The sequence below is a fragment of the Leuresthes tenuis genome, unplaced genomic scaffold (genome assembly GCF_036924035.1).
Source record: "Leuresthes tenuis unplaced genomic scaffold, fLeuTen1.0.hap1 SCAF_19, whole genome shotgun sequence".
Classification (NCBI taxonomy): domain Eukaryota; kingdom Metazoa; phylum Chordata; class Actinopteri; order Atheriniformes; family Atherinopsidae; genus Leuresthes; species Leuresthes tenuis.
Window position 1 is genome coordinate 4,309,549 of NW_027325373.1, and position 21,932 is coordinate 4,331,480.

General features: G+C 40.4%; 1 protein-coding gene across 1 annotated transcript in view; it reads left to right on the forward strand.

Annotated features, from left to right (window-relative positions):
- LOC140277505 (uncharacterized) overlaps nt 1-21,632 on the forward strand; it is a 48,903-nt gene extending 27,271 nt beyond the window's left edge. The window contains exons 28-57 of the mRNA XM_072372575.1: nt 846-899; nt 1,008-1,061; nt 2,790-2,843; nt 3,870-3,923; nt 4,651-4,695; nt 5,928-5,972; nt 7,056-7,163; nt 7,326-7,379; nt 7,481-7,534; nt 9,339-9,392; nt 10,858-10,965; nt 11,636-11,689; nt 11,798-11,905; nt 12,246-12,299; nt 12,438-12,491; nt 13,546-13,599; nt 13,696-13,749; nt 14,046-14,153; nt 14,250-14,303; nt 14,441-14,494; nt 16,407-16,460; nt 16,897-16,950; nt 17,238-17,291; nt 17,378-17,431; nt 17,560-17,613; nt 18,405-18,458; nt 19,350-19,403; nt 19,823-19,876; nt 21,500-21,517; nt 21,624-21,632. Coding sequence (XP_072228676.1) covers nt 846-899; nt 1,008-1,061; nt 2,790-2,843; nt 3,870-3,923; nt 4,651-4,695; nt 5,928-5,972; nt 7,056-7,163; nt 7,326-7,379; nt 7,481-7,534; nt 9,339-9,392; nt 10,858-10,965; nt 11,636-11,689; nt 11,798-11,905; nt 12,246-12,299; nt 12,438-12,491; nt 13,546-13,599; nt 13,696-13,749; nt 14,046-14,153; nt 14,250-14,303; nt 14,441-14,494; nt 16,407-16,460; nt 16,897-16,950; nt 17,238-17,291; nt 17,378-17,431; nt 17,560-17,613; nt 18,405-18,458; nt 19,350-19,403; nt 19,823-19,876; nt 21,500-21,517; nt 21,624-21,632 — 1,737 coding nt within the window. The remainder of the gene's footprint in view (nt 1-845; nt 900-1,007; nt 1,062-2,789; nt 2,844-3,869; nt 3,924-4,650; nt 4,696-5,927; nt 5,973-7,055; nt 7,164-7,325; nt 7,380-7,480; nt 7,535-9,338; nt 9,393-10,857; nt 10,966-11,635; nt 11,690-11,797; nt 11,906-12,245; nt 12,300-12,437; nt 12,492-13,545; nt 13,600-13,695; nt 13,750-14,045; nt 14,154-14,249; nt 14,304-14,440; nt 14,495-16,406; nt 16,461-16,896; nt 16,951-17,237; nt 17,292-17,377; nt 17,432-17,559; nt 17,614-18,404; nt 18,459-19,349; nt 19,404-19,822; nt 19,877-21,499; nt 21,518-21,623) is intronic.
- Nucleotides 21,633-21,932: the final 300 nt, after the last annotated feature.

The following is a 21,932-nucleotide window of genomic DNA, read 5'->3' on the forward strand; positions in this document are numbered from 1 at the left end:
TGAAGACAGATGTATGTACCTGGGGAACAGGGAATACTTTATCAGAGACAAATCAGCCAGCCAGGACATTTGTTTGAGATGAATATAGCCTCTGAAGTATTTAGCTAAAAAAATAAAAGTACAGCTGAAAGGATTGTTGAAAATCTGCTTCTCTTCATGCAAATACTTCAGCCTGGCGCTTTGAAAATGATAAAATCCTAAAACTGCTTTGTAGTGAGAGGATTACTGGCTCTGGTCACTGCACTAATTATCAGGGAACACAGGAGCAGGAAGGTAGGACCCAGATGCAGAACTTCAAAATCGCAGCAAAGCTGGAAAAAGCTAGAAACTAGAAAATGCAAAAAAATGAAAATGAAAAGAAAACTAACGAAACCAAACTATGCAAAAAAACTTGGGCGGAAGCAACGAGAGAACAACAAGGAGCATATGGCGAGCATGACGGTGAGGATCTGACAAAGAATGAGAGGAACCCAGGAGAGTAAATACTGTGGAGGGAGTGATTACTGATCAAAGACACCTGAGGATAATTAACACTGGAGATGGGTGTGGAACTGGAGACTAGCAGGGAACTGAGGGAAACAGGAAATGACAATGAAACTCATGGAAAGTAGGACTAGAAACAAGAATAGCACAGAAAAACACTCAAAGATCCTGACACTAATCTGTTGTTGGTCAGTACATACATTAGCCCTAATGTTTGGTGCAGTAGGTGTACTCGTTTTGTCAATGCTAGCTGGGCTAAGTTAACAATTTCCCACTGAATCAGTGGCGCTGCTAAGCTAAACTACGACCCAAACACATAGTATTGGTTGGCTCTTTGGTGACGGTGTCGTTTTATCTGACAGGGACCACTGGGGAAGAAGGGGCCCCCGGGCTCACCAGGACCACCAGGAGACAAGGTTAAACCTCAAGTAGCAGTCACAGGCTCCATTATTTTAACAGATGTGCGTGTCACATTTTTGTAGATTGTCATGATGTGTTATGAAGGTATGTGTTTGTGTTCTCAGGGTTTTACAGGGAAGCCAGGCACTGAAGGACCTCAGGGCCCAGTTGGCATGTATGTAAGTGATTCTTCAGCTGACTTTGGATTTGTGTGAAAGCGTTAGTTATGGTTTAATGGCTAAATGAATACAGGCTACCCTGAAGTGTAAGTACGGAATTTGGAACATCTTCAGAAATAAATGCAAATGAACAGTTTTGTGTGACTAAGAGCGTTCACTGTAATAAGAAAATAAGAAATGATAAAAACATTTCTGATGCATCGAGTAAGTGAAATGTCAGGGATCCAAGGGTAAGGACCATGAAGAAAGATCCAAAAAGGCTAAATCATTTTTTAAAACCAGTCTTTACAGGACAGTATTCAGTGGAAAGAGTAAAAACAATTTAGTTCCATGGGAATGCATTACATCAGTTTGAGCCTTGGTGACAAAATGTTACCCATACACAAAAGAAAACCCTAAGAGCAATAAAACATGGTGGAGCCACTATCATGCTGTGGGGCTGCTTTGCTGCGTGCTGCACCAGTTGCATTGGCTGAATACACACAAGATAATATTAAGGCATACTGAAGTGTTACTTAGTGTCAGAAAGTAGGATTTGAGGTGAAAGTCTTCTGTCTTTAATCTGGCAATGATCAAAAGCACTGATCCAACGGCACAAAACATCCATCCATCCATTTTCTATACCCGCTTAATCCAATGTAGGGTCATGGGGGGGCTGAAGCCTATCCCAGCTGTCATTGGGCAAGAGGCGGGGTACACCCTGGACTGTCACAGGGCCACACAGAGACAAATAAGACAGACAACCATGCATGCTCCCACTCACTCCTGAGGACAATTTAGAGACACCAGTTTACCTAACATGCAAGTTTGTGGGGGGTGGGAGGAAACCAGAATACCCAGAGAACCCATGCATACACGGGGAGAACATGCAAACTCCACACAGAAAGGCCCTGGCTGGGAAATCGAACCAGGAAACCTTTTGCTGTGAGGTGACAGTGCTAACTACCACACCACCGAGCATCCTATGGCACAAAACAATGGATGAAAATGAAAAGAAAAGAAATGTTGTGAAATGGCCAGCAATGAATCCTAACCTAAACCATGTGGAAAACCTTTCAAATCTTACAAAATGATGCTTGGAAAGTTAAAAGAACTTTAGAATAAACCACTAGAAAAGAGTGAGAGACAGTCATTTTTTACTTTCATATTAGTAGCAGTGCAGCGCTTTTTTCTGTTTCTATTTCTATTCAACCATACAAAATAAAAGCCTATTTTATGGTTCAATACCTCAGGGTATTTGATAAAGAACTGATGAATTTCCATCTGAGGAACTTAAGAATTTTGTATTTAAAATTCATGCGTGCACTTCTTTTTTTTTTTTTTTTTTAGCCATCCAAAGATGAAAATTGTTATTTGTAGGGGAGGCAAGCTGGAAAGCTACCAATTACCCATAGTTTCCACCTTGTATGCAAAGCTAAGCTAAGCTAATCCACATAAAGGAAGTATTGATTTTCTCAATGAACTTTTTGAAAGACAGTATCGCAGCATATTTCTTAGGTTGCGGAACTATGTTAGATTTCAGATTTTTATCAATCTTTTCATTCTTAAACCACCGGTTACTGTCAAAAGACTGCTCACTGTTTATAAGATGAACAAAAAATGTGCTTATTTACACCACTGCATGAGCAAACGATTTATAAACAATATATCAGTAAAACGTGTTAACAAATGTTGTGTTGGGCCATATAAGCATTTGTGACCATGTCTTTTTCCCCCCTCTGTTGTCAGGGTATCCAGGGGGGTGTAGGCATGCACGGGCCTCCAGGTTTAATAGGAGAAAGGGTAAGATCATCCCTCCCTCACTCTTCTCACCCACAACTTTGGTAAAGACAAGAACATCTCATGGAATTCAATTCAATAACACTTTATTAATCCCAGAAGGGAGATTATATTGCTGCAGTATGAATTATTGTTACAATTGTTACAGATACACAACAAGATCAAATAAAATAGAAATCAGATGACAAACATTAAGAAAGCTGTGGTAGAAATCTCCATCAGTGGATTTGGGTGTTGCTTTTGTGGCATCTTACCAGGTGATGTCATATCAGCAGGTAACACAGGTGGACAGAAACTCAAACCCTGCAGCTCAACATCTTCCCAGCGACTTTTCCAGGACCACACCATCTGCTGCCAGCAAACACCATAATCCCTCCTTCTTAATCATGAGCAGTCTTTATCTGCTGGTATAGTTCCAAAGCTGTGTAGAAAGGTGTTAGAGTCGTTCCTGCAGCCAGGTCTTAGTGAAACAAATATTTCCCTCCTAATTTTCCCTCTGCGTTCTCCGAGTTCATCAATTTTATCTGTCAGTGATCTCACACTTTCCAAGACGATCAAGGGAGGAAATGGTTTGCACTTCCTCCTCATTTGTGTCGTCCTGCTCTGCATCCACAACATATCCCTCTCAGTAAGGCGTTATTTTGGCTTTGGAAAGCTTATTCAACTGCTCAAATATGGAAAGAGTCTTTTTGTTGCCATGGTTGTGCATCATAGACAGAAATCATCAGCAGCATAGCATCCAAACCAGCACCGAGAATGTTTTTAAGCTAAAATCTTCTAAAGAAGACAGAAAGAAAGACAAAATATGTCCAAAGCTACTGCAGCAGGCTGCTACTGGTGCAGTTCCATTCCTAAATGAGAGGCTTCAAACATTTTCTAATAACGTTAAATAATGATTTTATTACCGCTGGGAAGACAATTGAACTTTTAGTTTAGTTTAGTTTTTTGCATTTTTTACAGTGATCTGTCCAGAAGAAAATAAGCAACTGTCACGATAACATATTTTTTTTTTATTATCCTCTGCATCAGGGAGAGCCGGGTTTAAGAGGTTTACCGGGGCCTGCTGGGAAGCCAGGGCCTGCGGTGAGTGTCTGTTTCTTTTCTAATTTATCTAATCTTTTTTTTTTCCCCTCTAAACATCTGGCAGCTATTGGGGTAAATGAGAGCAGAATGAGAATTGTGCAACAGATTAAACTGAGACTTCAGCTGCTCAGGATCACATTAAAGTGTTTGGAGAATGAAAGTTGTCTAATTATATGTGCAGCAGGTCTGTAGGGGCTTCAGCCATATGCTTCATTTCCACTCTGGTGGGAAATTACAGTAAAAAATAAAGTACAAATCGAACGATCAGCTGAAAGCGGAGAAATTAATTGCTTAAGTCTCTGTCTACTAGCTCTTTGGCCGGGTCACAGCAGGTCAGACTTAGCACCAGGTAAAGTTTTCTCTGTAACGGCAGTGATTGAAGTTACTCATGTCGTCCAGCTGCTGTTACAGTGAGGCTCATGGGGCATAGCAAAGAGAAAGTTGATTGTTAATCAGTAAATACTGTGAGATAGAACCGTTCCTGAAGTAAAATGGCTACCAACAGAGCTTTCCAGCAGACTTTAATGGCTGAAAATAAAATTATAACAGAGCCAGTCAATGGACACCGTTTCGTTACTATATTTCTTTAATTGTCGTCCGAAAAGATTAAATAAATCTTCAATTCTGACATTTGTTGACAGTGTCTTTCACTGTGCTCTGACAGAAATGTGACAGAAATCTGATTCAGATGACATGTTCTGATTTTCTGTCTGTTTTTCCTTTTCAGGGACTGCCAGGCTCTCCCGGAGAGAGGGGCCCCCGGGGACCTCAGGTGAGCTAAAGCTTTAGTTGAAGGGTTTTTGTGCCAGAGTTCACAGTATTTTTTCTCCTCAACATGTCCTCAGGGCTATAATACCAGTGATTTTTATAGTATTAGCGATTGTAACAGAAAACAGAAATTACAGCATTATTCATCAACTAACAATTTTTGTATCAACAAGAAAGCTCAGAAGATAGCGAGCAAAACATTTCAAAGACCCTGACAGAACTGTTTGTAGCTGTTGTGGGAAAAGAAAAAAAAGTGGCTGAATTGGATGCCATCTTTGTTTTTGGACTGGTTAACTGGGTTTTGAATCTCTGCTTTCCTGCTCTGAAATATCATTTGCTTTCTTGTGCGTTCATGTAACAATGACTGACGGTAAATCTGTGAATTACAGAGCAACGAAAGGTAAAGCTGCACAATCAAAAACAGTAAAAAGGACATCAGATTGATATATTCTTTATCTTTCTTTAGATCACTTTTTTATGCATCATGGCAACTCTCCATAATGTTAAAGACCAAAAATGTAAATTTCTGCAGACAAACAGGCAGGTTTTTTGTGCTTCATGCATTATTTTGGACAGACACTAACTCAGCAGAGTATTGTTGAAGTGGCAATAAAGTTTAGACGGAGAGACATGCAGAGAAGCCCCCCCCCCCCCCCCCCCCCGCCCCCCCCCCCCCCCCCATGCTGCTTGAGAAGCAGGAAAGCTGCTGACGGACATTGATCTGAACAGCATGAACTGTAAAACTGCAGCCCTGGACTGACTGATCAGTCTCATCTGTGCTATTGCTGTCAGCCTCCTCTTCAGCTTGCAACGTTATCAGTTTTTCACTGCATGACTGGGGATGTGTGATAAGTTTATTTCTAAAAATAAAGAAGAAAGACCAGCGGTTTGCTTCTAATTGAATAAGGAGGATGCAGTCTTTCCACCTGTTTCACTGCGCAGATGCCTGTGGTGCCATCCACCGGGGCGGATTAAAGATGAACATCAATTACAGTTTAAATTTCAGGGGGAGAAAGAGCATCCTCCACATATTTCACACTTTGAAAAGAAAGTCATCCAGACCCACACCTCGACTTAATGCATTATTTTTGTGCACGTCATTTCTCTCCACCAAGTTTTATGAAGTGCTGCACAGTGTGGAAATAGCATTTTTACCCCTCCATTGTGGAATTTTCTGGACCTGACTGGTGGGTTTCAAATTTCTTTGTTTTAATATCCCCTTATTGTTTGTCACAGGGTCGGCCTGGAGACGAAGGACCGAAAGGGATACAGGGCCCAATAGTAAGTCACTGGTTATAATAAAGTGTGCATCTGGATTTCAGAGGATTGCATTTCCGTTAAGGCAGAACGCCTCAGCCTTTTGAACACTTTTTATTTTTTTGTAAATGTATAATGCAGTTGTCGATGTGGTATCAAACATCACATCAAAAAAACCTTGAAGTTTTGCATTAGCCATTAAATGCACAGTTACTCGTTGAAATATTCTTCCAAGCTTTTAGTCTGAATCCGTGTGCCTCACACAATTAGAGGTAGCAAAACTGATACTTCAAAATGATATATAATTGGATGCCAGTCGAATTTAATGAATGACAAGGCATAAAACAAATGGTGGAGGGATAAATCAGCCTATGAAGATCTTCAGTGCACTGCTCTACATTAAATTATTCATAATTACCAATGTCCATTATGCAAAAGGCCAGCATTCATTCTCTGGTTGCTGCGCTTCAGTCATGCTGAAAAATAGAACAAATTTTGCAACCTCTTTAAAACTTTCTTAAATAAAATGTGTTTGATCACATGCATGTTTATTGCATGTGTTTTAAAATGATTATGAATTAACAGCAGTAAGTCACATCTGACCTGAATGTTTTAAACTGTGCAGACCGGCGTTGAATTCAAATGTAAACTCACTGGTGACCCTTACATCAGCTGGGTTTGAAAACTATACGTTTATTAAGTTAAAGAAATTAAGACATGATGGTTATACCAACATTAATTCAGAGGCAGTATGAGGCAGAGCAGGAAATGAGAAAAACAGAGCATAAAGACAACAACGAGAATCCAGCCATGAGCAAAGGAAGCTGGGCTGTATGTATCACACAAGTGACTGAGCAATGAAAAGGGAACCAAACGAAGACATGGAACAAATGAGACAGCAAGCAAAACTAACTATATGGATCAAAGAGAAACTATTTAGAGATGATCCAGAAGGAAAAGCAAACTAAAACTGACAGAACTTTTCAAAATAACCTAAAAAGCAGAGGACAAAGCTCATAAAAGTATCCGAAACCCATAAATTCTGACAAAATGATAAGGGTTGAAACAGCTGACTCTCCTCCCTCTGATTTTGTATACATTTTTTAGGGCCCTCCTGGTCTTCCAGGTGCCAGCGGTGCAACAGGGAAACCTGGACCCAGAGGAAGCACAGGGTCCCCGGGGCTTCAGGGGCCACAGGGGCCGGCAGGAATCCCAGTGAGTGGGTACCTACCATTGACTGCTGCTTGTAACGTCTTGTAGTTCACTTTTAGAAAGATGCAGATCCAGTTCTACTTTTATTTCAACACAAATCTCTGAAACTTTCAATAATCTCAGTAGAGAAGTGCATAAAAACTGATGTTTGCTGGATCCCCACAGGGCCCACAGGGTGCTGATGGATTAACAGGAGCAGCGGGGGAAAAGGGAAAAAAGGTAAACTATGATAGATAAGACAGTTGTGCAATATAAAGCTTTCATTATAAATGTTTTGTCTATGTAACCTTCAGTTACTGCACTGACAATTAAACTTCCAGGGTTTACCGGGACCACCAGGTGATGCAGGCCCACCAGGACAACATGGACCACTGGTGGGCATATCTTTATTCACATGCAAATCAACTTAATGTTCTTTATTAAGATAGATCAGCTTTCAAAATTAAATGCATCTGTATTATCTATCTGTAATATCTACCCCAACAAATCTAGAGTTGCCTTGACTGTTAGCATTGAAGATAATGTTAAACTTTATCTAGAATTTAAAAGAAAGCATTTTCCAGTAAAACGGAAAAACTATGTAAGGCCCTACAATACAGAGCAACTTTTCCATGTTTCTTTTGATTATAAGGCATATCTCTGAGCTGTTTGAATGTTATAAATGTATCAAAACACTCAAAGCACACAGCATGGATTAAGAAATAGCGCCTTAAACCAAGCCATTAGGACATTTGTTAAGCTACGATGGCAAAAACAGTGACTGTTCCAGCTGTGAGCGCAGCATGTGCATTCTGCTTCTTTATATTTATCCAAGGTATCTAAGACGCTGCCTGGAGAGACACAGCAAAGAAAGGAAATGGTGGTTGGCAGCAGCAATTCATTTGATTTGAAGCTGCAAATGCTGACACAGCCAGAAGTTATGCTTATGCATGCGTGGAAGAATGAACAGGCTGTTTGGTATTTCAGCTGAAAACTCAATGACACATTGGAAACTCACATTAAGTTGTTAAAGGAGATAAATGTTGCTCTTTTTTCACAAACTTAATGCAATGTCTGTCACATGCTATGGTCAAAATACCACAGATTTTCAATGCAACACTTGCTTTAAAATCTCTTTTCACATCAACGCTCTTGCAGAAGATATGAGGGCTGAAGTCACCTACCTGCCTCACAAATTAGGCAGTAAATCCTCCGTCACTCAGCTTCACAAACTCTTGGCTTCACTCAGTGGCTCTACATGATGAGATTAACTGGCTATAACTGGCTTATAGCTAGACTTGGGTTATGCTCCTTATCTGAGGGTAATTATCCTTGGATTTATGGCGGTGAATGAATCGAATCACTGGCACAAAGCATGCAATACCACAGTACGATAGGTGGCGCTGTCCCCATTTCAGCTATCGCTAATAGAGCCACTTCCTGTTGACGTCTTCACCACCAACAACAACAAACTCAGGCATTCAGAAAGATGGCGAACGCAGAGCGAGATGAAGCTGCGTCCCTCTCCATCTGTGATGAGCTGGTTATGGCACAGACGATGCACAACGGCGCATTCTCCATCGCGTTGTTTCTTTCTTTCTGACGGTAATATCGTCTCCTTCGACTTCGGATGAAGCATGCACAGAACGCTCAATCCAACCCACCACGTGCTTCTACCGTCTACATGCACATTCAGTGCACGTTTGGATCGAGTTATCTCGAGGTCTTAATCAGATCGCGAGTAACCTTATTGTAATTTAGCCATTAATCCGATCTGATGGCACTCATGTAACCCCACTGACTGTCAGGCCATCCCTCTCTGTTTTAAGTTTTTAGCAAATAATGCTAACAACTGTTGCTTATACGGGCTGCTTCAAATTAAAGTTTGTTTCAATATATGCATTCAATGACATATTAGACTGGAAAATTAGAAGTTGCATACCTTAGTCTGGATATGAAACAGTAAACAAAGACTTTTTTTTAAGTTATAATATAACTGCTGATGCAAATTTCATCCAGCACAAATGCTAATTTGTTGATGAACTGCTGTCTTACACATGTTAACATTTTGAAATGGTAAATAGATTAAAAACCAGTCAGCATTTTAGGTTTGAACAATAAAACTGGCCCTGTGATGGACTGGCGACCTGAACCCCGCCCAATGACAAGTGTTTTACCATAAGTTGATTGTCCCTTCAGGGTCTGCCTGGTCAAACAGGAATCGAGGGTCCACCTGGAAGGAAAGGAGATCAGGTCAGTCATAACCTCTTCCCTTGTACATCTGTCCATTATTGCTTTCCCAACACAAAAAATATCTAAGATGCTCAGAAAAAACCTCTGAAGACCGAGGTTTACTTTCAATTTCCAGGGTAAATAAGTACCAACATTTTGTCAAAAAACAGCTACACTTTGAATTTATTAGCAGACCAGAGTGATGTTTGAAATAAAAACTGTACTGCGTGAAGTCTTCATAAAGGTGGATGACAAGAATTTTTAGAAAAGGTTTAATAATAAAAACTCTACAAGCTGATTCCATCCAACTTAAAAAAGAAATAAGTTCTAGGCCATGTCCAAAATCACTCCCTAACTACTATATAGTGACCAATGTTTAGTGATTATTAATGTTCACTGTACAGTGCACTGAATGTATCCCACAATTCACTGGGAAATGTAGTGAACATCTGATGGTCACTAACCGGAGCAAGATATCCCATCATGCATTGCCAGAAATTCTCTGGGCTGCACGGAAGGGAAAATGGCAGACGGATGGGAGGAAAATTTAATGTTAGCCGTTGGATGACAGGCGCAAGACAAATTCATGAGTTGTGGAGCAGTACAACAGTCACGAAGCCAGTTTATTTTATCACACATTTCAAAACAAGGCGATTTAAAAAGTGAAAAAAAAGTGTAAAATGAACAGCATATAATTTAACATTCCAGTAGGTTACACTGTAACTTGCTGTTACTAAAGAGCCAAGAGAATAAAATATGAAAATATGCTTAAATAGAAAACAAAATATGAAAATAATAATTACAGGACAGTAATCAAAAGCCTCTAATTTAACGAAAATGCAGTCGTAAACTGACAAGATTGTATGAGACAACATGATAATATGGTACGTTTTCATTGTGCGACAGCGATGACGTAATTACCGGCGCCCAGACTAGAAAGTGTCCGAAAGATTTTCTGTTGAGCTCATGATATAGTCCACTACATTTATTTCCCTGTGTGGGGAGCAGGGTGATTTCGGACACAACCCCAGTAATGATATTGACTTATCAGCCATAGTGTTCATCATCTCAGATAGCATGTTTGGCACTCTAAATAAGAATTACAGCCTGTTTCAAACAGCATGCAGCCATGTTAATACTGATGATAATAATTATACTTTCTTTAGACTCAAAGACACTTTATGTTGAGGACCAGATGAGACAAAAAAAACAAACCACAAACAATTACAGGGAGTTTAGTAGGATGTTAAACTGTAGGCTTTGGGGAATAGATGGTGTTTTAGGAGTTTTAAAAAAGATTAAACACTGCAAATATCAGAAGAGAGAGGATTTGGGGTGTGAGAGTTGGGGCTACGACGCTGGAAGCTCTGTCACCGAAAGGTTGAGGGTGAAGGGGGCTTTGTTTAACGTTGTGAGACAGGCTCAAGCAGAACAAGATCTGCATCTGAAATCCTGAAGTCAGCATCTTTGTTGTCATCTTTGTCAGGGGGATACGGGTCCTTCTGGGAAACCTGGTGCTCAAGGGCTCTTAGGAGACAGAGGGTTTGAGGGCATAAAAGGCCTACAGGGACCACCGGGACAAGCTGGTAAAGAGGTGGGTGCATTCGTCTGCTGTTTGCTCAAAGATGATCGTTGCAGAGCGTGATACACATGAATAACTGCTCTCTTATAAATGGCCGAGCCCCTCTGCAGGAGGCGATTTTTTTAAGGACCTCTACACATCAGCACTTCCTCCATCCTGTTGACTTTTTGGCATCATACAAAAAGTTGTCCGAAGTGAACCCCAGATGATCTTTTTTTGGGCAGAATTCAATTACTCTCAGCTGAGAATGTTTTTCAGGGTCTTTGTGAAATGTGTTCAGAAACGTTTCGAAATGAAGCAGCACTGACTAATTCTGATTCCTCTGGGGGGGTTCGTATCTCAATTATGCAAGAAAACAAAGCTGGCATGGCTTCAGCACTGTCCTCGCCCCCTAGTGTACTCAGCTGGATGAAATATGTGCAACACAATCTGTACACGAGGTTTCCACATTGAATATATATCTCTAAATGACAGGCTTTTGCCGATTAACAGGAGGTTTTACGAATGATTCCAGCTACATATTTCATTTGAATGTCATGGTGGTTTTTCCTCCAGACTCTTTTGGTGGTTGTGCTGAACATAGATAAAGATGGAAAATTGTTTAATGTTCATTTCTGGATAGTGTAAAAACGAATTGGGTGTTTTGCCAACTCTTCAGCCTCAATTTACTCATCTTCTGCAGGGGGATGTCGGGCATCCTGGTGAAGCTGGAGATCCTGGACCCAAAGGGGAGAAGGTGAACTTAACTTACTCATTACTGTTTGATGAGATGGATGCATATCTGATTCTCTATGAGGATCTCTTTGTTTGAAGTGTCTAATCAGACTGTGGTTGTTGTGAGCAGGGTGAGGTTGGACAACCTGGTTTGACTGGTCAAGAGGGCCCCTGGGGGGCCATTGGAGAAAATGGTAAAAGGGGCCCGAACGGGGAGAAGGGCCACATTGGATTGATGGTAAGCAGAGATATACTCCCTCACAGTTGTAAATGCTTTTTAGATATTGTTTGATTATTTTAATGGCATTTCTTGTGTGTCTCTGAACTGCAAGACAGCAACAGTGAGATTGGAGGAAGTTTCCTCTACTTATATTCAACCATATGTTTCTTTTTGATATCCCGTTGGATGAAAATATAAACAATTACCTATAATGAGGTTTTGTCTGCTACCCTTTAATATGAGGAGATAACCAGCAGTAGTATAAGGGACTAGCTTCACCAAGCACCATTAGATGAGATCTATTAGCATGAATGATATCGAACTTATCAGTGGAAAACCTCCTGATGTCCTTAAACAGGGTGAACCAGGGCTGATGGGCGAGGTGGGTCCAGTGGGTCTGGCAGGATTTAAGGTGAGCTTTTTACCAGAATATGTAGCATCACCGTTCTATTGAATTAGCTTTTACAGAACAAGCCATAGCTGACTTTTATTGGCCCTCTGACTGATGTTATTGTGTGGTTTTATCTGTGGTTTTATCTTCTTGTTTTAGGGTACCAAAGGTCCACAGGGACCACCTGGGCCTGATGGACCTCAGGGAGAAAAGGTAGTAATGCAAACAGAAAGAACAGTTACTAACATTTTTTAAAGTGATGTTACAAGTTTGCAACATAACCAGGTTTCTATCACTTTCCTGTTTTTGTTGTCATTTCACTATCTTAGCATGAGAAGTTTATGTCCAATGACACAGGTTACGTCTTCTTTGCACTGCCATGTTACTACGGTAACTCAGAAGTAACAAATCAAAGTGGCTCTGGAGTGGGCTATTTGCATTTTCATGTTTTATTGTGGGGGGAGGGGTATGCTTGGGTTGCAGTTTGCTATTCATGCCACTGGACGACACTACTGCAATAACACTGGACCTTGAAAGCAATATGATTTTGCTGTGTGGTGGCACAAAGTTATGTTTTGTGCATTATTTTTCATATGGTTAGAACGGTGAATGGTAGCAGAAAACAGCCAAAAAACAACCGGCTTTGGCAGCATGAAACATATTTATCCAACTAGGTTTAACTTACTTTATACCATTCATCTTCCAAACACAAACAGCCATGAAAGTAGAAAAGTTCAACAACAAAAAAACCAAAACCAGTGTTAGTTACTATCATCCACAATAAAATATCCTGCCTAGTACTGTAGGCAGATTCTTTAATTTCTACAAGGTGTGAGATCCTGTGTGTAGACGATTCTAACGCTATCGATACCGATACCAACTAGTGTTGTCGCGATACCAATTGGTATCGATACCAAAATGTATTCTGATACTTTTCGATACTTTTTCAAATAAAAAGAGTCCACAAAAATGTCAGTATTGACTTTATTTTAATAGAAAATCTTAGAACTTTAACTATTCATCAGTAAATAAAATAAATGACCACAAAGATTTTCTAATGCACAGACAACACAATTTTAAAATAAATGCAATATAAAATAAAAAGATATAAAAAGGCTATTTAAACCAGAGAAAGTGGTAGTTGATTGCAATGCAGCTTTCATTTTTTTCTAGTGACAACATAATCAATGTCTGCTTCAGCCTTACCTGTCAATTTTGAAGCAATGTCAAAGGAGTGATACTGAAGCATTTTCATCCATCTCTCCAGGGGGAGTCTGGGCTGGCGGGAATCCCTGGACCACCAGGGTCAGATGGTCCTCAGGTAAGCTTTTGTTTACAGTTATACAGTTATTTACTAACACTGCACAGTTATTTCAGGAAACTTTTCAATCATGTTTTCTGATTCCCACGTTCATAGGGAGTAAGTGGACCACGTGGTGTCAGAGGAGACGGAGGGAGACCGGGACCACCTGTAAGTGTCCTCAGGAAATTGTTAGTATTTGGTAATTAACAGTAATGTTGTAAGCACAATATAACAAATCTACGATCATCTGATGCACATGAATCAGGTCAAGTAGAATGAAAGTGGTCCTTAATTTGACTCAAAAGTGAAATATTTTGATAATTAATTTTAAGTTACAAAGGTTTAGTGTTTGGTCTCAAAATCTGATTTTGATGGCATTATGTTCTATGAATTTACATTTTAAAAACAAATAATAAATATTTCCTAAAGACAAAAGACGAACATTTTTGTGACTTACATGACAGGGTCCGGTTGGACAATTCGGACCTCAGGGTAATCTTGGACCCAAAGGAGAGACTGGGGAACAAGGACTGAAGGGAGAGCCAGGCGCTCCAGGCCCATCAGGGGAACAGGTAAGTAAAGTTTTCAAGTCACATGTATTTAATTCCACCGCATGTCTGTGTACAAATATCTAACAACTACATCAGTAATACTGATTTTGTTGACAGGGTGAAGATGGCTTTTCAGGAATCCAGGGTCCTTCAGGCCTGCCTGGGGATGAGGTGAAAACCAAATCACTATTGAGTAGCATCGATAATCTGTTTATTTTCACATAGAAAAGCACGGTGCCAAACACTGCTTTATCATTTCCTGGCAGGTCTAACTTTGTTACTTGTGTTTATTACATCTTGTTTTTCAGGGACCAGCTGGAGCGATGGGACACCAGGGTCCTCCAGGTTCCATAGGGGCTCCTGTAAGTGTCTGGATGATTATAGCAGAAAAACACTACAAATGAGGAAATCATACGTATGCCTTCAGCAACATTTTAGATTTAGGGCCCGTCCATATGAGTACGCAGCCTCACCCAATACACTGTCGTTTTGAAAAAAGTCTCCCTAAAAACAGGGCGTCCTCCGTAAAAAAAAAAACGACCCAAAACGCTGTAGTACATATGCCAGGTCTGTGTGTGGCGCTGTGACGCCGCCACACCAATACATTAAAACCGGAAGAGAAGCCATGGAGCATGCGTATAAAGGCATAGACAATAACGTGTAGTAGTAGTACAAGCCTGTAGTCCGCCATTGTTGTTGTTGTTATGGCAATAGACATTATAAAGTTTGGAAAAATACAAGTAGAATGGACTTGTTAAAGTTTTATTCTTTATATGTCGATGGTTATGACGCGTCCCGTGACGGTGGTTGAGGTTATTGGTTAGAGAGGCGGGGCTTATACGTCATCGTTTCTGAAAAAAATCCTCATTCCCCGTCTACACGACTCCAGGCTATCCGGCATTTTAGGATTTTCCCACTCTGGGACCAGTTTTTTTTTTAAAAACAAACGGTTTCACACCACGAAAAACCCGATCCGTTTGGACACGAGGCCGAAGCGATAAAGTATTTACACGTGGATTCGGCAAAAAATGTTCTCGTGTGGACGGGTCCATAGTGTTTTGTAAAAGTATTCAACCCTCTTGATGTTTTCCCATATTTTGTATCACCACAGTTTGTCATTTAAACTGACTTAAATGTTTTTGGATTTTATGTAATGGTCCGATACAAAATTAAGTCAAATGAGGCTGTTTTTTTCTTTTTGTTGTTGTTTTGACAATTTTCAGAAAAGAAAAAAAGAAAACCTACATATTCACCCCCTTTAGATTTGAAGCCCTGAATTGTTATCAGGTGCTGCTAACTTCATTCACGAATGACATAATTAGTTTATTTAAATCCATCTCTGTGCAACCTGATTTCAGTAAATATACAAGAACAAGAGATTAGAGTTAGGTTACAAAAAATATCAAAACTCACCATTATATCTATTATACGAAAAAGGAAAGAATCTGACATGAGCAGACCACAATAGGACCGATTTAAGCCATACACTCCAAAAATTTAACTCTGATTAGACTAAAACTGACTGCTTTTTTGGCCTTTAAAACAAAAGGCCACACGTGGCACAGACCTGTTACCCGTTGAAAACCATCCCCACAGTATCATGCTGTGGATTACATCAGCAGGTCCTGGGAAACTGGTCAGTTTGAAGGAAAGATGGATGATGTTAATGATATGCAACTTTGAGGAAAACCTGTTTCAGTTTTCCAAAGAATTGAGAACGATCTCTCCTTTCAGCATGCTAGCGCTAAAGCAACACTGGAGTGGCTTAAGGGGAGGCATTTAAGTGTCTTGGAATGGCCTCAAAAAGCCCAAACCTCAGTATAAGTGAGAACCTGGGGTATGTTGAAAGATGGTTGAACACCAACAGAACCAGTCCACCTGGAAGGAGTTGGAGCAGTTCTGCCTTGAGGGATGGGAAAAAACCCAAGTGCATGGGACGTGCTTGGATTATAGAGATGTACCCCAAGAGACTTGTTGCAAAAGGGGTCTCTATAAAGTAAAGAATTTGAAGCTTTATGGTGTTTTTTATGCATTTGTTTTTTTGGTTTGTTTCACAATTGCAAACATTTCAAATTAAACCCTTTTTAACTCCTGGTTGCAAGGCACCAAAATTCGAAATAATGTTATAGGGGGTGAATGTTTTCCTAAGTCTTTGTGTGCTGTTGAGCGGTCTTTTTGTTGTGGCTGATCAAGGAAAGTAGCAACTATGAAAGCATAGTGTGTGACTGTCTGAAGACAAATTGCCTGATCAACAAAATAAATCTCACTTTGTAGGGATCAGAAGGAAAACCAGGACCTGAAGGGAAACAGGGCGTGAAAGGAGAGCAGGTAAAATCTATGTGAAAGTGAGTGTTTGTTAAAAATGTTTGGACTGTTTGGACTGAGAATGCAGTTATTAGGTGCACAAAGCGGACTTATTATTTTTGCCCGGTGGATTGGACAGAAAGATTGATATCACACACAAAGCTATCAGTTGAATGCAAAGCTGCAGTGCGGGAAATAGCTTGTCTGTTTCCATCTTTTTTCTCAAGCTAATCCCACTTAGCTTTCAGCTCTCGGTGCTCTTCTTTTCAGCTGCAGTTCCACTTCACCAACAAAAGATGGCATTAAGTTCCAGTTTCAACCCTCCAACATGGCATTTTAGTTGCAATTTAATCTTGATACAGTGTGAATGTAAATTTGGGCTCTTCTTATTCAGCTTCCCCTCATCCCTCATCCTCATCATGTGCTTTTCCTCTGACCACTTTGCATTATACTCCAACAGGGGGATGATGGTCAGATGGGACCACCAGGGAAGACTGGTCACGCTGGACGGAGGGTAAGACCACCCTGCTTTGGTGTTAGGAACCTTTAGCAGGTCAAATTTTATCTCTGTTTGTAATATTAATGCCATTTTTAGAACATTGTAAAAAAAAAAAGGAGCCTTTAATTAGACTTCAAAACAAGAAAGGACATCAGTCTTGTTCCGTGTTTTTATAGAATAAGAAGTAGCTAAAAACAGGTCACTGCGTGAACGGATTCATGCATAAAACATGAGGCAGTTGCATGTGTATTCTCACATCTATCGTTTTGATTTGTTGACAAACACATAAAACTGATCCACAGGGAAAACGGGGGAAGGCCGGAGTCAGGGGGAACCGGGGAGACAGAGGACCAAAGGTGGGACGTCTACAGCAAACTTCAGGGTTCTGCACTCCTGCTCACACGATGACACGTGCTCCAACAGTTTGTGTTTTGTCATTAAGGGTGAAAAAGGTGACGTTGGACCTGCAGGCCTCCCTGGGTGGTCAGGCTTCATTGTAAGTCAGTTCATTTGTTCAGCTAACAAGTGTTCACATTTCATAGCTGACGATATCCACCCGTTAGCTCTGAAATGTCCCCTTCAATAATCTGTTTTTTTTGTGTATGTCTTTGTCTTTTCACTAAGGGACTCCCTGGCACACGTGGAGAGTCGGGGGATCAAGGTGAAAAGGGGAAACAGGTAAACTTGTTTGCATCCAAATCCAAACCCAACACAGTCTGTTTGTACAGAATGTACAGAGTAAACAAAAGTGGAAAACACCAACACCAGCACCTGTATAAAGACAAGATAATAATAATATAATATAATAGTATACTATTATAATAATGATAACAGTGATGCTAATGAATAATAATACGTATATAAATTTAAGTATACAGTAAGTGAGTAATATTATTGCACGCCACAGAGTTTATTTCCCCCTGGAAATCACCTTTCCAGGGGAGCTTGTGTCTATATTAAAAAAAAAGCCAAACCTCCTTGAGGTGCTCATGATTTACTCTAATCAAGTAAATCATATCTTTCACAGTCAGTTTCGTAGAAAATGATCTCTAAATATATGCTTTTCCTCTTTGGCCACTCCATCTTATCACAGATGATTTGTGGGCTTTACTTTTTATTGCCCACCATCAACTAAGCAGGAAATAAACTTCTTTCTTTGACAGTTCTGTATATCATAACTTTGTACTTTTACGCCAGATGCATAAAAACATCTGGCGTTCTCATTCACACACGTAAGAGGAAAAAAAGGAACCTAATTCTGCTGAATCCAGGTCTACCACGTATGCCACAGCTTCACACTCATAATGGCCAGAGGAGCCTTTACTGTGAACATCCTCTCTGTATGTGGTCTACATTCTGCTCCATTAACCTGCTATTGAAACTGCAGATGAACGTAATAGAGTGTCACCAAAAAATATCATTGTTGCCCGCTGTTGGCGAAGTTTTAACTGCAGCGCTTGTGTCCTCAGGGTGAGAAGGGAGACATGGGACTGCCAGGACCACCTGGACAAGATGTCTTAAAAGTAAGTTCTGCTGTGATTTGATTTGTTCAGATGACCTAACGTCCTGTCGAAAAAAGCAAATGACAACATCAAATATGTCAGTCAGTGCGGTTATGTGAGCGCCATCGGATCGGGTTAATGGCTAAATTACAATCAGATTGAGTTATTCAGTTCATGTAGACACCTTAATCTGACAAGAAAACGGATCGGATCGGGTTACTCGCATTCGAATTAAGACCCTGAGATAACCCGATCCAAACGTGCACTGAACGTGCACGTAGACGACAGTGGATCGGATCGAGCGTTCTGCGCATGCTTGAGATGTTTTCCCGGGATCGTCACCCGAAGTCGAAGGAGACGATATTACTGTTGTTGCCGCTGATGGAGAATGCGCCGTTGTGCATCTTCTGTGCCATAACCAGCTCATCACAGATGGAGAGGGACGCAGCTTCATTTTGCTCTTCGTTCGCCATCTTTCCCGAATGCCTGAGTTTGTTGTTGGTGGTGACGACGTCAACAGGAAGTGGCTCTATTAGTGATAGCTGAAATGGGGACAGCGCCACCTATCGTACCGGGGTATGACATGCTTTGTGCCAGTGATTCCATTCATTCACCGCCATATATCCAAGGATAATTACCCTCAGATAAGGAGCAGAACCCAACTATAGCTGTAATCCAGTTAATCTCATCATGTAGACCCACTGAGTGATGCCTTCTCTGTGGGATTATGGAAAAACAACCAGTAGTGCTCAGCTAATCAGTATCACTATAATAATGTCAGGAAATACTGGAAACAATGAACCATTTTCACATCATGTTTCAGGAGCACCCTTCCTTCCTTTTATCATTCATCAGGCCTATCTGAAAACTGGAAGCATAAAGTCACTGATGCTTTCTGATTCTACTTGTCAGGGTATTCGGGGTCCAGTTGGATTGCCAGGACCAGTTGGTCAAAAGGGAGAACAGGTATGCAATATGCAAAATGTAAAATCTGTTAACTCATGTCTGGATTTTGTCTGGTATTGCCTTTTCATACATGTATCACACAACAGGAGATTGTTCATATCAAACATGTTCTCTCTAGTGAAAATACTCCAGTTTAGGCAATGGGTGGAGCCCGAGTGAGTTGTGTACTCCTGCACAGGAAACGTTCCAGCTGGGGCTTAAGACATTTACCTGTTCTGTTCACTCGTGGACTCAGTTTGGGCATTACACAGACTTTGTATTTTTGGGGTTAAAGGTTAAGTTAATTTATTAGTACAGTTGTAGCTCTTCCATACAGCTCCTTGGGCTGATGTCTTAAACATATCTCATCTACATTCATGCATGAGAGCACTTTTAGACTGTTTGTATGTATATCTCCTCTATATTTTCTGTTTTTTTAGGGAAACATTGGTCCACCAGGTCGAAGGGGTACACCAGGGATGCCTGGAATGCCTGTAAGTACCTTCTTAAAATTCAAAGTGACATCTTAAAAAGTTCCAGTGTTTAACATTTAGTTTGATCTGTTGGCAGAAGTGCAAAAACTATGTTAATATTCATGGCTTCATCAGCGAAGAACTGCTGTGAAAATAAGAACTGCGTTTTCGTTACTGTAGACACAGCAATTTATCTGCAAAGATAACACCTCACGTCTCCTACTCAGGGAGGACAAACAAAACACTGTTTTTGCTTTGGAAGGGAAGCGTGGAGTGGTGGTAATAACCTTGGTCAAACAAGGCACCACTTATTCAGCAGGCCATTTTATATCCAGTCAAGCTGTGCTCTCCTATCCAATACTGTGTGCTGAGCAGCTTTTGAGAAATGCTGCATCGATACCAACGGAGCAAAGATGAATTTAAGACAGCGGTGTACAGAGAAACAGGAATATGAATTCAAACAAATTCAGTATTTTACAGTTTTTTATTAAATACACCTGAGTGTTTTTCTTTGAGATTCCAACTAACTTCTCTATGTTCACATAAAAAAGAAGGCGGTTCATCACTCCTTTAGTGTCATATTCATCATATTCAGTGTGCATAATGACAAAAATAAATAAATCTATTGTTCCCACTCCTCCCTCTTTTATTGCTTTTTATACAGTAAATTCCACATTTATATTCTTCTTCTTTGTCTGGCATATTTTATATTTTTTACTGAAGTCGTTTACGTGTCGGCATAATTTATAACAGACTGTAAAAAACAAATACTGTGCAGGAGCGGTAAGCCATTGTTTTATAACAGCCCCTTTAATTCCAGTGAAGTGTAGACTTTCACCTGTCAGCCAGCCACTCGTTTCCCAAGCTGACAGGATGTTAATTCATTTAAAGCTCACTTATAGTCACTCCGACAATCAAAAGGATTGTCGTCTTGCAGGGCCTACACCACGCTTAAGACAATCCAGACTCTTTTTGTGTGTCGTTCCACGACGGTGGAATGACCTGCCGAGCGCTACCAGAACAGGGTAGATTCTTGTTTATTCCTGTTTAGACCCAGCTCTTCAGAGAGCATCTCCTACCCTGTACTTCCCTCTATGACAGAGTCTCCTCTGACAGAGCCTGACTGGTGGTTTTCCTTCTACGTAGCTTATTGTTAGCTTTGATGTTAGCTGTAATGTTATATTCTCATATGTAAGTCGCTTTGGATAAAAGCATCTGCTGAATGCAGAAACATAAAATATAAACATATCATAGAAAATTAAAAAATGGGAAAAAAAGACTGCAGTGCTATGGATGATATGGGAGATATTTCATAAATATCTCTCTCTATATATATATATTTATATATAGTACTAATATAAAGGGCGTGTGGAGATCCTCTCTTGGTTCTTGATGACGTTTCACCTCATCCAAAAGCCCCCAACAGAAGCTTATAAGCCTGACACTCCCCACCAGTCGGGTAGAGCTGAAGTAGCCTTTAAGAGAGGTGCAATGTCTTCAATAACCTTTTATTCACACACCACCCCACTGAGTAAGAATCTCTACAGAAAGTTAATGGCATTTGCAAACTTTTTGACAGTAAATGACTTCATAGAGCAAAGTTCATAAAAACATTCTCTCCTTCTGTTCTCTTCTGTGTTGCAGGGTTTGTTTGGGTTGAAGGTAGGGTTGTCATTTTCTCTCTGCACATCAAACACTCTTCCTCTCAGCACTATGGTGGATAAATAAAGACTATTTATTTGCGTATCCGTGTGTTTTTTATTTGAAGGTGTGCTGATCAAATTTCATTTTTCATGCAGGGTTTGAAAGGCTATCAAGGATCATCCGGGCTGCCTGGAAGGAGGGGGCTCCCAGTGAGTTTACTGTGTCTTACTCACAATAACAGGCTTTGAGATGAAGTAAATTCATCTTACATTTAATTCAGTGAATCAGGGGCTTTTTCAATCTTTTAAAAAAATGCAGATTTTATAAATTTCTTTTGACGTGCTCATAAATGGTTCAACGTTTTATTTTAGGGTCCTCCGGGGGTTCCCGGTCCACCGGGACAGTCACTTAACATTACCTTGGTTCAACTTAA